General features: G+C 42.8%; 1 protein-coding gene across 2 annotated transcripts in view; it reads right to left on the minus strand.

The window, feature by feature from the left end:
- ARFGEF2 (ARF guanine nucleotide exchange factor 2) overlaps positions 1-15,806 on the minus strand; it is an 86,074-nt gene that overhangs the window by 36,487 nt on the left and 33,781 nt on the right. For both annotated transcript variants that reach the window (XM_073606776.1, XM_073606777.1), the window contains exons 12-20: positions 13,399-13,538; positions 13,189-13,297; positions 9,767-9,968; positions 9,370-9,481; positions 7,444-7,649; positions 4,428-4,512; positions 4,177-4,348; positions 3,735-3,886; positions 2,244-2,372 (exon numbers count right to left, since the gene is read on the minus strand). In XM_073606776.1, the coding sequence (XP_073462877.1) occupies positions 2,244-2,372; positions 3,735-3,886; positions 4,177-4,348; positions 4,428-4,512; positions 7,444-7,649; positions 9,370-9,481; positions 9,767-9,968; positions 13,189-13,297; positions 13,399-13,538 (1,307 nt within the window). The remainder of the gene's footprint in view (positions 1-2,243; positions 2,373-3,734; positions 3,887-4,176; positions 4,349-4,427; positions 4,513-7,443; positions 7,650-9,369; positions 9,482-9,766; positions 9,969-13,188; positions 13,298-13,398; positions 13,539-15,806) is intronic.

The following is a 15,806-nucleotide window of genomic DNA, read 5'->3' on the forward strand; positions in this document are numbered from 1 at the left end:
CAAATGGCGCATGCGCCGTATGGAACAGCACGACAGCGAGACGGCGCCTGCGCACAATAGCCGACAGAAGAAATTTTTCTGTCAGATTGTGCCCCGCGCTCCTGTGGCGAGTTCATGTCGGTGAGGGGCGGATTTCTACCTGTTGTGGGCAGAATTATAAATGATGGGCAGTTGGGGGCGGAATTTTTAAAGATGGGCAGTGCTGCAAAACAAAACTTCTTATGCTAAATACGCCCTGCAAACCCGCCCATCAGTTGGCTAAACACGCCCCGCAAGCGCAAAAGCATAAAAAAGTTTTGTTTTGCAGCACTGGCCATCTTTAAAAATTCCGCCCCCAACTGCCCATCATTTATAAATCCGCCCACAACATGTAGAAATCCGCCCACAACATGTAGAAATCCGCCCCTCGCCACGGGAGCGCGGGGCTCAATCCGACAGAAAACCTTCTTCTGTCGGCTATTGTGCGCAGGCGCCGTCTCAACAGCTGATCACAAAATCAGCTGTTGTGCTGTTCGGCCACGCATGTGCCGTTCGTCCAGGGCACTTCGACAGAACACCGGTTCCAGGATGAGCTAGAAGGAACTCTGTAGTCAAGAAGGAAGACGGGGAACAGCGTTTTCTAAGCATAGTAGTTTTAGGAACACTTTAACAGTTAAAAGGTAAATAACTCACAAAACGTAGATGAAATCTCGCTTTTAGCAACACAAGTCCCACTTATAAATCCTGAATGGTCCCGCTAGGTGTCACTGTCCACAACAGCAGACTGTCAGCTACCTGGTGGATTCCCCCACTACCATTAGTGCTCGTGGATGCTGAAGATCAAGGTGTGACTTGCTTCCGGGATGCAGGGGGAGGTAGCATGTGTTCGGAGTATGCGTGCTCCTTCATCAGGCCTGAACACGTGGCACCTCCCTCTGCATCCCGGAAGCAAGTCACACCTTGGCCTTCAGCGTCCACGAGCAAGGATGGTAGCGTGAAAAAAAAAAACCCACATCTTTTAACTATGGAGTCTTACCACCCCCCAAACTACAAATGTAAATGAACCTTTACTGTTCTGAGCCCCCTATAAGGCTGCTTTCACACTGATGTGCTGCGGATAACCTGCACCGTGGGGGTGCAGTGCATATGCAGGTTAGAAGCGCTTTGCCATAGTCTTATATTATATCCTGCAGGTGTGGTGTACTTTCTGAAAGCACACCAATAGTCCTGCGTCCAGAAAGTGACTCAAACCCACAGGATATAATTGAAGTCTATGGCTAAGTGCAGAAAACCCACAGGAAAGCTTCAGGTACAGGTCCCTGCACCCGCAGTGTGGGTAAACCACATTGCATCAGTGTGAAAGCAGCTCTATACTATTATGCCCAGTGTATTGCTTCACACTGACCCGAAGATCTCTTCTTTCCTGCTGCTGGCATCTGGAGACCGCTACCTGGCATTATAGGTGGAGTGCAGTTAGTATTACTCCGCATGGGACAAGAGCCAAACCTACAGAGGAGGCATCCGCTTATGTGGCTCTTACTCCCTACTACTGTACAGCTCTAACTTCACAAGTAGTCCCCTCTGCATTGCACTCTGCTTGATGCTCTGCAATGGAGGGTCAACAAGCCCAGACTGTGATCTACCAGTCACCTGTCCGCGATCTACAGGTTGCTGACCCCCCACTTTACAGTTTTTGGAAGTGATTTCACACAAACCAATTTATGACAATTCTGTAATTTTCATATAGTTATTCTGTGAAGAGAACCTCTCCCCAGTATACGCGCTACAAACTGCTATTAGCTGGTGATCAAAGGACCCAAAAAGGAGCTTATATTCTCCTCTGAAGCCTGAAACCTTCCATAAAGGCTGTGGTGAGCACTGAATGCAAACTGAGATTTCACTCCAAGCGGGAATGTTGCACATCACACAGCTGGATATACCACAGTGCAAAGCGGGCATTCCAGCATGATGTGAATGGATTATTGGTGGAAGCAGGAGATTGCGTCCGAGCTCCAACTAGAAGATACAGATCTGCATACTAAAGGTGCCAAGGGTTCATTAATGCTTCATAACGTACCTACTACCAGCCTAAGCCAGTGAAACTCCCTTTCTTCACATCAGGCCCCGCCCCTTGTTATAGTGGCAGTAAGCAGTTCCATCGTGGCAGATGTCTTGGGTGCGTCCGTTCCTACCTAGTCATGGCTGTTCATTTCATTTCCTCGATCACGAAACCTGAAAAGTGAATACAAAGTGATGACACTGACCTGCATGCTGAAGATACACGAGATCCGAATGGCGCAGCGAATCCCCTCCAAACAAAGATAAGCAACTTCATTATCATCGCAGTCCTGGAGGCCAATGCTGAAGGCAGCCAGCAGTGGAGTCCATACCAACTGCAGAGAGAAAAAAAACAAAACAAACACTGAGTAAACTCTACACTTCCATGTCTCTATTATATACTACAATGTATGAGGAGGCAGATAGAGCGGCTGATGCAGATACAGCGACTCCCCCCGCACATACAGCCACTCCTGGGTAAAAAGGAATTGTGGGTGGAGGGCAGGGAACAGGGGAAGAATATAGGCGATCTGGAGTAAGTACAAAATTACAGGAGAAGTTCACCTTTAAAAAATAAATAAAATGCATTTTTTTGCAGGTACAAAAAAATGTGCATTTTTTTTTTTTTTTTTTTTTAAGAAGCCTTCAGAGCAATACACTCACGATCAGATCATGGATGTAATCTCAGGCTCCAGCAGGCTCAGCATAGCTATTTACTCGTACCTCATACGGGCAGGCAGTTACCCGAGAGCAGGAAATAGTTCATTGAGAAATACAAGCTGCCAGCCATTACTTCACAGAAAACTGAGAAAAAAAATGGCACTGCCTTGTTGGGCGGACCCCTGCACGGCCACGCTGGTTTCAAATTGTGACAGCGGGTGCGGGGAAAGGATCCCCCCCCACCTGTGGTCACAGGGAGGGGGCTGCAGACGCTGAACACGTTACACTAAAAACAGGTAGAATGTGCAACATGTACCAAAGATGAACTTATCCTTTAAATTAAAAAGGGTTACAGATCTCCTTAAAAATTGAAAGGCAGGATAAGCTGGGCAGATTTAAAATTTTTTTTTTTTTTTTTTTTTTTTTACAAAGAAAAGTCCTGAAAGGAAGAAGATATCTCAATGGAGTAGAAAGGATTCGCTACATGACAGGGATTAAAGCCTTAAATCACATAAGGGAGTAAAGGCAAAATGAATCATTGAATGATAAAAAATGATTGCTTATATTTTTACAGGTACTTATAGAGCGCCACCAGTTTACACAGTGCTTCACACACACACAGATATGGATATAATATAGATATAGATAGAGAGCTAGATATAGATAGAGAGCTAGATGTAGATAGAGAGCTAGATATATATATATATATATATATATATATATATATATATATATATATATATATATATATATATATATATATATATCTCTAATACATACACACACACACACACACTGTGCATTCACATCATTCCCTGCCCATTAATCAGAGTTTTAAATTAAATTTGGGAACATTCTGGGAGAAAGAACCAACCCGATTGTCCTTGTAGGGTGAGTTAGGAATTTTTACAACAAAGTGATAAATTGTTCACAGTCACCCCAGAATTTTGTAGTCTGAAAATGAACATGCCAGACAAAGTTTTATCAGCCTACTTTCTGGAGTAGCCATCTTTAGCACAGGATCAGGTCTCACTTACTTTGAACATAGGTCTGACGTGCTCCAGGTGCGTGGCGCTGGTGAATGGGGCTTTCTCCTGACAAATGGCTTCCATCAGCGCCTTGGCTGTTTTGGCCATCTGCTCCATCTCCATATTGTACAACAAGCGCCGTTCCTTCTCAGTGGGAACACCTGAATAAAAGAGAGAGAGTGAGAATTGAACCCATCCAGGCAAAAAATTTGATTTTTGTACTCACAGTAAAATATTTTTCTCAGAGTTCATTGAAGGACACAGCCATGAATTAAGCTGTATCCTTCAATGAATGAGAAAAAAAAAAAAAAAAAGTTTGCTATATAAAAGACCACCATCTGCTAAAAAGTTACTTGCACCTGGAAGTGATTCAACACAGACATCCACCCAAATACAAATATTAATTCTGAGTGGGCCAACATCATAAAGATCCAATGTCCCAAACACTAACCTGGTTTTGTAGACTTGTTAGCGATGGTGTGCTCCTTCGTTTCCTTCATGGCAATCTTCTTGCCTTCAATCTCATCATATATGGCGGACAAGTACTCCTCTGGGAGGTCTTTGCTGTCATTAATACCGCAGTTCATTTTTATATATTGTTCTTTCGTCATTTTATTTTTCACCTGGTAAAATAAAACACAGACTGTCATATGATCTGGACGGACGGGGATGACACATTCTGAGGGTGTAATAAAAACGCACCTGAGGATTGTGAAGATCTGTGGTGAGCATGATGATGGAGTAGGCCAGGACATAGGCTGTGTCGGCGCTGGCAAACAATGTCTGTCTAGAGGAGAGAGTGAGAGACGTGTAAATCTACAAGCACATTCAAATATCTGAGAGAGTATTACATATGGTAATCAGCTGTCTGACAGCTTTATGCCAATTTAAGGTGATTCTGGATTGGTTAATGTTCCATTAAAGCCTGACCGGGTTGGCCCGCATGAACCACTTAAAAGTCACAAGAAACCTGACGTTAGACTTATTTGAACTACTTCAGGTCCGGAAGATTTAAACCCCCCCCTTCATGACCAGGCCATTGCGGTATTTTAACCGACAACTGCGCGGTCGTGCTATGCTGTACCCAAATAAAATTGATGACTTCGTGAAACACGGAGGTGGATCGCTGATGTTTTGGGGATGTGTGAGCTACAAAGGCACAGGAACTTTGGTCTAAATTATTGGCAAGATGAATGCAGTATGCTATCAAAAAATACTGGAGGAACATTTGCATTCATCAGCCAGGAAGCTGCGCATGGGACGTACTTGGACATTCCAACATGACAATGACCCAAAACACAAGACCAAGTCGACCTGTCATTGGCTACAGCAGAATAAAGTGAAGGTTCTGGAGGGGCCATCTCAGTCTCCTGACCTCAATATCATTGAGCCACTCTGGGGAGATCTCAAATGTGCAGTTCATGCAAGACCAAGACCAAGAATTTACAGGAACTGGAGGCTTTTTACCAAGAGGAACGGGCAGCTTTACCATCTGAGAAGATAAAGAGCCTCATCCACAAATACCACAAAAGACTTCAAGCCGTCATTGATGGTAAAGGGAGCAATACACTGTATTAAGAACTGGGGTATGTAAACTTTTGATCAGGGTCATTTGGGTAGTTTCTGTTGCCATTATGATTTAAAAAGAGTAAAGACAGTTGATTAATAAATGGCTTCAGCCAAACACGAACCATGAGTGAAAGAAAAGTTTTTGTTTTATCATTCATATTCTCTGAAAAATGTCCAAGAAATCAAAAATTCTACCAGGGTAAACTTATGAGCATATACAATATATATATATATATATTTATATTACACACATATACACACACATACAATATCTATATATACCTATATATCTAGTAATGGCGGCGATCAGAGCCTTAAAGTGGGACTGCAATATTGCAGTGGACAAATCAGACATCTGACACTTTATGGGAAACAGTGACATGAATACAGTGATCAGTGCTAAAAAATATGCACTGTCACTGTACTAATGACACTGGCTGGGAAGGGGTTAAAGGAGTTGTAAGGTCTCACCGTTTTTCACCGTTTGTGCTGCAGCAACCCCCCAGAGCAACCTTTTCTTACCTGAACCTAATCGTTCCAGCGATAGGGGCGCTCTGTGCAAAACCCTTGCACAGAAGTATGTATAACATGTTTGTTATAGAAAAAAAAAAAACAAAACAAAAAAAAAAACGAACCTTTACAATCACTTTTACACCAGGGGCGGTCAAAGGGTTAAATGTGTGCCTAGCCTGGGCTCTCACACTGTGGGAGAGCTGCTTTGACTAGGGAAAACCATTGATCCATGTTCCTGCTTTACAGAAACACAGGATCAGAACCTTCCCTTCTGAGAGAACGGTAATCTGCCTTGTTTACGTAGGTGTACGGTGGGTGCCGGTGGACATAGAGTCCGCAGTACCCACTACTGGGCTCCCGCTGTATGTGATCACAGTGGAAGCGGGTCGCTGGCTGTGCGCATGCCCCAGACCCGGAAGTGTCAGATCACGTACTAGGTACATGACCTGACACAGAGCAGCCGACCTACCGCAGTATATGTACGGTGGGTGGTCCGCAAGTGAGCAAAAAACAAACATGTTATACTTGCCTGCTCCATGTGTGGTTATGCACAGAGCAGCCCCGATCCTCCTCTTAACGGGTCTCTCACTGGCGCTCCGGGCTCCCCCACCCCTGCCAAATGCCCCCATAGCAAGCCGGTTGCTATAGGGGCATTTGTGCATGCTGACTCCCAAGTCCCGCTCTATGTGCCCCGTCCCTGATCCCTCTTTACTGGCTGTGATTGACAGCAGCGGGAGTCAATGGCTCTCGTTGCTGTCCCTGAAAAAATGAGGAGGCAGAGAGCCAGAACAGCAGCAGCTCTCATGCACATCACAGGACCGAGATCAGGCACGGGTAAGTGTAAGTGCGGGGAGAGCTGCATACTGAAGGTTTTTTACCTTCAGGCGTAGAATGCCTGAACGAAAAAACCTTCAGGCTTTACAACTGCTTTAAAACACAATTCAATGGCATTATCCATCTCTAGGACGGCAATCTCCTCCATGACAGGTCCCCCTTTAACTGGCGTACAGAGGTCAGCTCAATAACGAGGGCTTCAGTAATGACCTAGTCAGGATCCACATTTAATGCTGATGTTTGTATGATTTTTAAAGCATAATTAGGTTGGTCCAGCTTGGACCAATGTAAGTATGCATATCTCATACATCGCCAATCTCTGGACGAGATGAAAATCTTCCAGGTCTGAGTGGCTGCGCTTATGCATACAAACCATTCACAGGTGGTCGCTCGGCACTGCCGCCAATCAGAGAAGGCCTAGGATTTTTTTCAATGACCACAAGGCCTTCTCTGATTGGATGAAGTGAAGATCATGGGATCACCGCACCACTTTCTTGATACGATCGGTTGTCCAGCTGTAGCTGCGCTTTCTCCATCCAAACTATGACGTCACAGACTTTACAAACGGTACATTTATCATTAATTAGAAAGATTTTATATATAAAATGATGCAGGTTTGTAATGAGCATATGAAAAGGAAGTTATGGTGCAAGTTAACAAGTATCCCAGAGTTTAGCATTTGGTTACAATGGTATGACCTATGTGGATTCTCACTTTGATTCTTAAACTATTTGTAACTGAATAAGCTCATAGCTATAGACATTCATGATTTCACCCTCTAGATGTACAGCATATGCGTTACCTCTGGTTACATTCCAAGTATCTCGCTGCAAATTTCTCCATCAGCCGGTCAATTTTTTGGGCTTCTCCAGGTAACCGGAATCCTTGCAGAAAAAGACGCAGCGCTGAGATAAAGTTCTTGTCATGGAAATCCAACTGGTCCACATAGGTGTACATCACCTCTCTATTAAAGCGATTGTTTTCTCCCAGAAATTCCCCGATCATAGTCTGGAAGAGAATTCAAATCACAGGAGTGACTTTCTACAGGCCTGTACTGCAGTCACATTTCAGCAGCAAAAGTGGTTTTATCTCAAAGTGCCACAAAATACAGAATCTGGTCATAGTAGCTTTTATGTAAATGATTGGTTAAGGTGGATCTGAACTCAAAAGTGAAGATTTGCTGTTATAGATTTGCAACATCTAAAAACAATATCTGTGCCTTAACAGCACCCTAAAAAAATTTAAAAAAAATCTAACCTTTGTCTGGACTTCTGTGCTGAAGTACTCTTATTCTGTATCCTCACAGATGTATATGTGAAGTGTGAGATCATTACTGATGCACCCTGGCTGCTAGTCTAGCCAGATTTGGAGTGAGATTTGGTGAGGTTACTCCTGTGTTTTTCATTGTTCTTCTTAAGAGGAGAGGAAGCTGTACCTGAAGAACTGCAATGCAAGGATCTCCCTGCTTCATGCATTCTGTGGATCTGTGCTTCCTCCATCTATATCATTAACCCACCAGTCATCAGGAAAAGCAGCTCTGACACGAGGAAGCAAAGACCTGTTCCTATACCACTACCACTCACTAGCCTAGTCTCAAAATACCAACCTAATTGCCCTCTTCGTTCCTCCCAAGACCTCCTGCTCTCTAGCTCCCTCATCACCTCTTCCCATATCCTCCTCCAGGACTTCTCCCGAGCCTCGCCATCCTCTGGAATTCGCTACCCCAATCTGTCAGACTGTCTCCAAATTTAGCCACTTTCAGGCGATCCCTGAAAACTTTCCTCTTCAGCGAAGCCTATCCTGTCTCCATCTAACAACTGCACTATTTTCTCTATTAGCTCATCCCCCACAGCTATTACCCTTTTGTATCACTTGACCCTCCTTCCTAGATTGTAATCTCTAAAGAGCAGGGCCCTCCGATTCCCCTCTGTATTGAAATGTATTGTAATTGTACTGTCTGCCTTAATGTTGTAAAGCGCTGCGTAAACTGTCGGCGCTATATAAATCCTGTATAATAATAATAATAATAATAATACCAAGATGCCCACTTCCACACAGGGGCACAAATCATGGTAAATCAGTAATGAGGAAAAGTTCAGCTGCAGGGAGACCACAGGCAAAACTATTGGCCAGTCTTTGCCCTCTGCTTGACTTTTTTTTTTTTATGAACAGCTTCCACAGTACAGGTCCTCTTTAAAGGGGTAGTAAAGGCTGTTTTTTTTTTTTTTTTTTATCTTATTGTATTCTATGAATTAGGATAAAAAGCCTTCTGTGTGCAGCAGCCCCCCTAACACTTACCTGAGGTCTCTCTCTGTACAGCGATATCCACGAGTATCTCAGCCGTTTGAGATTCTCCCTCCTGATTGGCTGAGACACAGCCAATTATTGGCTCCTGCTGCTGTCAAAGTTAGCTAACCAATCAGGAGAGAGAGGGGGCGGGGCTGGGTCAGGGCTCCGTGTCTGAATGGACACAGGGAGCTGTGACTCGGCTCTGGTGCCCCCACAACAAGCTGCCATAACGCCAACCTGGCACAACCGCCCCCTTCCCATCATAGCCCCCACCTCTGCCTACTTCTACTGCAAAAAAAAAAAAAAAAACACGGGAACAGCCCCTAGTGTCCGTCTATGGGGTGCAGTCAGTCCCAGTGTTCATCCTCCTACAGACAGGCCTTGTTACCCCAGGAAAACGCTGCTCTGGCAATAGTGGACAGGAATAGCAGGCACTTACAAAATCCAGCCGGTCCTCTTGGTGAAAAAACTGAGCAATGTCTTGAGGTGTATTTCCCAGCATTCCCTGCTCCTGCAGATACTGAATCCCTCTTTTCGGCTTCCGATTAAACCTTAAAAAGAGAAGATAAAAACATTTTTTTTCTGAGTGTTAGCAAAGTGAAATAAATATACAAAAATGAACATGATGCATGTAATCTGATGTTGGAGCAGATCTCACTGAACTCTTTTTTGGTTAACTTCTATCTGTAGACTGAAATACCTTACTGCTATTTTAGGAAAGTGCCAATAGTGTTCTAATATTCTGTACACCAGTCATACATTGTTACCACTGTACAGGCAAGCAGTAAAGCTATAGTGATTTGCAGGAAAAACGTAGTGTAAAAATTTCTACTCACAGTTCAATGCCGTGCTCAATGATTTCCTTCTGCTGTTTGATGACCTCAAACTGTCCAGGGTAATCAGGGACGGAGGTCTGAGAACCCGTGCTCCCGATCAATGAAGACACCGAAGAATCCACTGAGCTGGCACTGCTTCTGCGGCCTAATATTTCCGGCGTTTTATTTTCACTGGTCTCAGGATCGCAGGGTTTCTCTGGACCTGAAGAATTCAGAAGAGATCGTAGGTCAGTCTGTGGTCTGGAATCACGGTGTGTGTCAGACTCACTGATCAGGGCACATTCACAGTTTCCTACTCGTCAAGATTGATGAGCGCCGGCGTGTTCGCACACTCCACGTGCAGAGCCCGCCAGGAAGTCGGCACGGCGCTGTGCTAATCACAGGCAGTGAGACATTTACCGATCTCTGCAGCCGCGCATCGGGACAATGTCTCACTGTCTGTGATTAGCGCCGTGCCGACTTCCTGGCGGGCTCTGCACGTAGAGTGTGCGAACACGCCGGAGCTCATCCTTACTCGTCAATACCCCAAGAGTGCAGGGTGGATAAAAATTCAATGATGAAGAAAATAAAAAAGTTTTAATATTCAAAATCATTTTTTTTGGTTTTTATCAAATGTATTTTAATAAAATGCTTTTAGAGTCACAATCTATCTAAAGATAGTTTTCCATTTAGGATACATTAATAATTTAGCTTACTCAGCATTAAATGGAGCTTAGTTATGTAGCATGAGGCTGTATATTCTGCAATATTTACATCTTTGGTAAACTCATTCAATGAATCCAAGCTCTGAAAGCTGAGATAGAACATGCACTACATTGTTTTATCTCTTACTGTGAAATTGTGTGAATGCATCAAAGTTCAGGAATATTCCTTTATCCCAATTGTTTTGCAAATCTATGTACACTACAAACTGTATTATGATTGAATCGGTTCTGATATCACCGCTTTACTAACCTGACAGCTTATTATTCTAAATAGAAACTTTAATATTTGCAAACAAAATGAAGGTTTCCCAACTACCAGCAAGAATAAGTGCTTACATTTAAAGAGCACCTGTCATTTCAGATCCATCATGGCAGCGCCTGTTAGCGGGCATCCACTCACCTGCTGCTGCCACGTCCCTCACCTTGTTGTGTCACTGCCGCATCACCAGCCGTCCCATTAAAGAGAATGGGACTGTCAGTGAGTCAGCAGAGGGTCAGAGGAGCCGCCGCTATGGGACAGATATTAGTTGTTCTTTAAAAATTATGATTTAAAATTGAGTTGAGTTAAATCAAGCCTTTTTACTAGTGATTTAAATCAAATCCACCCTGTAAGAGTGCGAAAGCCATTGAACAATTAAGAAAAAAAAAAAAAAAAAAGCAAAGCAAGGCCATAATATGCCACAAAATGGTGTTTAAACAGTGTGCAAGTCAAACACAGAAATGTCAACAGGTCTTGGAAGGGGAGGGAGGGTTAGCGGTGATTAATAATTCTGCACAGGAGGACACACGCACGCACACACGGGAGAACCAAAGATATTTTGTGATTAAAGGATAAAATTTACATTTTGACATTATTGCATTATTTTTTGTTTTGGTAACATGTAAAGCATTGCACCAGTGATCAGTAGATGCCATGCAGATCTCCTGCAGGTCTGTCAGTGTATGGGCTTTGCTCGCACCTCGTACCGAGGAAGCTGATACAATTTGCAGGAAGAATGAGTGAACCTACCACAGCGCTCACAGCACAAAGGCAAAGGCAGCCGGATCTTGTCGTTTTCCATTCACAGAGCTCTATGAATGAGTGACACAACCAGGCGGGCAGAGGGGAAGATCCATCGATAGCTGTCACAGAAGGGGGGGGGGGGGGCAGTACATTCATTACATGTTACACCCCGAATATGGGTGTAACATGTTACGTAAGATGAACTTATCCTTTTAAAGCTGAAGTTTGATCTGCTTATATTTTGCCTTCCCTTTTTTTCTATTCTGAATAAAACCTATTTCCATTACATAGCTTCTCTATGCAAAGGGGGCAGATCATGGCTGGTGTGAAGGGCATGCAGGTTGCTGTACACACCTTATTAACAACATCACAGCACCCTGCCCCAGTACTCCTCTCAAAAGCATTCTGTCCTGATGCAAGCGGTGGGCTGGCTCTTGGAAGCAATAATGCAAAATATCAAATACCTTGATAAGTGGATGTCAGTCTGGAAGAGTAGGCTTTCTAAAACCAGTTATTTTTTGCATGCAGATCTCCCTACGCAACACCCATATGTGAAACTGAACCCCCATGACTGACAGAACCGAATTCTAATGAATGAAAGGGGCAGGCCAGGGACGGGACAATAAGGCTGGGGAATAAAAAGGTGGACTCTATCTAAATGGCTGCAGCTTCTAATGCACATTGCGAGAGGCTCACAGTGTGCATTGTAAATCAGAGTAAGCATTTTCACTATGGAAGGGGCGCCTGTACAACTGTGCAAGACTGAATGGAAGGGAGAAGGTTGGGGTTCAGCAGAAAAGGTAAAATTATTTAACATATACACATTACAGCTGCACGATTCTGACCAAAATGAGAATCACAAATTTTTTGCTTAGAAGATTGCGAATCTTTCAAGATTCTTGTGGCGTAACATCATCTTTTATATCACACAAAAAAAAAAAAAAAATTGGGCCAACTTTACTGTTTCGTTTTTTTTTAAAATTCATTAAAAGTGTATTTTTTTCCAAAAAAATAGCATTTGAAAGACCGCTGCACAAGTACAGTGTGACATAAAATATAAACAACCACCATTTTTTTCTCTATGGTCCACGGAAAAAAAAAAAAAAAAAAAAAAAACACACACACACACACCACACAATGTTTGGGGGTTCCAAGTAATTTTCTAGCAAAAAATAAAGATTTTTAACTTGCAACCAAGTGTCTGAAAAAGGTTTAGTCTTTACGTGGTTAAACTGCCCTCATTTACAGACCGAAGTTAATTCCTTTGATCTAAAGAACAAAATCGTTACAATGTTTATAGTTAGCCTTTTTTTTTTTTTTGACAGGGTTTGACAGCTGTCGTCTTGAACAGAGCTCTGCATAGGGAAAATGCTTTGTTAAGATAGCAAGGGGGGGGGGGGGGGGATTGCAATCTCGATTCTTAACGATTAATCGTGCAGCTCTAATATACTTACTGATGGGACATAATCATGCGGACCAACTAGACTTCAATAGAAGTGAGAAGGCATGCAGAGCTTTTCAATGGATGAAGAGAACAGTCGGAATGTAGTGCAGGTGTTCTCCAACATCTTTCAATCTAAACAGCTGGAAATCTTCAGGAATGGTTCCGATGCTCCCAATAATTAGCAACCACCATAAATATTTCGGAACAAAGCGCAGCTATGACGCGATTGGCTGACAATATATAACAAAGCACCAGTAAAAGGCTAGCTTACCGAGGTTGGATTGGTGGTTGGGGTTGATGTAAATATCTTTGCTCCATTCCACCATACACTTTAATATGGAGACCAGACACTCCAGGCCTTTCTTCCTCAGGCTGATCTCCTGTATGGAGGACACACAAAGGGTGACATGAGGACCAGGTGATAAGCAATCAAGACATAATCCAACCAGCAGTGTTACCTATGGCCTGCTCCCACCCTCACCTGCAGGGGGCTCATCCCCAGCTCATGGCCACTTCTTCCCTGAGCAATTTTGGACAAGTCGTTCACAAGTCGTTCAAAAATATTAGCAGCATTGAGGTCACAGTCATAGTTCACATAGATGTCCACCACACACTGCGCATCTGAGACAGAAGACAATGCAGAGATGTTACACAATTCTTTATTATTCTTCTTTAATATTATTACTATTAGTCTTTATTATATTATTATTACTATTATTCTTTATTATGAAAATGTTATATAGACACAGGTTACGAAAGATGAATTTAGTCTATATACATCAACAAGATCTACAAAACTATAACCATTTGGGAAAAAGCTAACAAACATTGTGTAAAAAAAAAAAAAAAAATCCAAATCATATACTATTAATAAAAACTCTATTAAAGTATTACCAGTATTCTTGTACTTAACGTAGAACTAAAAGCAAAACTTTTGTGTTTTTCTTTTAGTTTTAGATCGAGCGAAGCGGGAATACAACACCTGTCAGGTTATTGTCGGCTTTTGTGAGAGTCGCCCTATTTGTCCCGTTTACCGTTATCACCAATAAAAAGAAAATCCCCAAATTTTGAATCATCACCAGAAAAAGAAGAAAAAAAGAAAAAGAAAAAAAAAAAAAAGGAGGGAATCTCTTCCAATGAGGACACTAGTTCTGGTGACAGAGTAAGATGTGGTGGTGGTGGTGGTGGGGGGGATCTGGCATTTCAAAATGGTATATATGTCCTTAATATGAGATGAGCAATGGCTAGAATAGCAAAGTCTAATAGTCCATATTGATGACTAAAATGGGCAATAAAAGCAGGCAGCCATCCTCATAGGGTGACCATTACCTCTGTAGACATGTGGAAAAGCAGAGAAAAGGGGAGGCGCCAATTGAATGTAGTATAAAATAAAAAAAAACAAAAACAAAAAAAAAAAAACAGCATAAAAATGCACAGGGTTAAAAAAAACAAACAAAAAACAAAAAAACTTACAGAATTCAAAAGGAGATAACGTCCATCGAGATCCGATCAGTCCTGGAGGTGTCTAATGCCGCTCTGCAGCCGCTCCCATGGCTGGTGGGGATGTGGATCTTGTGAACGGCTGTGTATTCGTCCCAGGATGACAGGAAGCTCCACACTGGTCAGTCTGCAGCCATGGGACTGCCTGCAGAGGGGCATTAGACACCTCCACAACTGATCAGATCTCGATGGGCATTACCCCCTTTTGGATTCTGTAAGTTTCTTTTTACCCTGTGCATTTTTATGCTGATTTTTTTTTATACTACATTCAGTTGGCACCTCCCCCTTTTCTTTGCTCTTCCACAGTTCTGGTGACAACCATGGATTCCCTCTCACTTCCTACAGTAGGTTTTGGACAGGAAGTGAATTCATTAAACTAATGGGAGACAGAGGTTATAAAACTCTCACATTAGTCTATCCAAAATGAAAAAAAATAAATAAAAACACTATTTCTATTAGTTCTACTTAAATGTGAACTGTAATGAAATGCAAGATAATTTACACAGCATCGATACATTTATTGTTGGTACCAACAGCCTCAGAACTGACCGGGCTGGCTTTGTCTCAAGCTCTGTCCAGCAGCATGAGAGCTGTAAAAGTCACTCCTGGCCAGAGTGCCGATTGACGTGCGAAAAGGTCACACTACAGTTATGGTTAAAAATGAAGTGCATCCGCTCCCCGGCAGCTGCCCAGACACTCAAGAAAAGGTCTCTAAAAGACCATGATATATGATGAGCCGGTCATAAGCTTACTGCCCACCACCTAGCAGGAGAAAAACAGAGATGATATTTAAAATCAGTGATGGTATTAAAACCTGAATCCAGCAGCATTCGACTGTTTAATCTAACATTTAAAGAGGTATTAGGGTGAAGAAAACTCCCTTTAATTCTTAAACATTCTACCCGCCATTCGTTTAAATTATGTGACTAATGCTTTGAATCTCTGAGTTTTGGAGGCCCAGCATGACACTGCTAGAGACCAGTGAGAAAAATTCCTCATCTTCTCATGGTGCTAGAAAAAAAAAAAAACAAAAAAACTAAACTGCTCAATCTTCCAAAATGGGCAGCCTGGGTGCCTGATATGGAGTGGTGCAGCACACTAGTGGAGGAGCAATACCCTAATGCTATAGCCTAGTGTCCAAACTCCTGGAAGAGGGTGTGGCCTATAATCTAGACGTTTGCTGTAATGCAATTCTAAAAACATGAAGATCACGGTTAGTTCTGATGATTTCACATGAGACACCAATGGTCTCTCCATGTCTAGATGGAGGGTGAAATCACAGAGTGCCTCTACAAATTCAAAAACACGGAGACCACCATTCGTTCTGATGTCACACGAGACACCAGTAGATTTTCCATGATCTGGATGATAGGGGGAAATCACAGAGGA

This window comes from Aquarana catesbeiana, linkage group LG12 (assembly GCF_042186555.1).
Source record: "Aquarana catesbeiana isolate 2022-GZ linkage group LG12, ASM4218655v1, whole genome shotgun sequence".
NCBI lineage: Eukaryota > Metazoa > Chordata > Amphibia > Anura > Ranidae > Aquarana > Aquarana catesbeiana.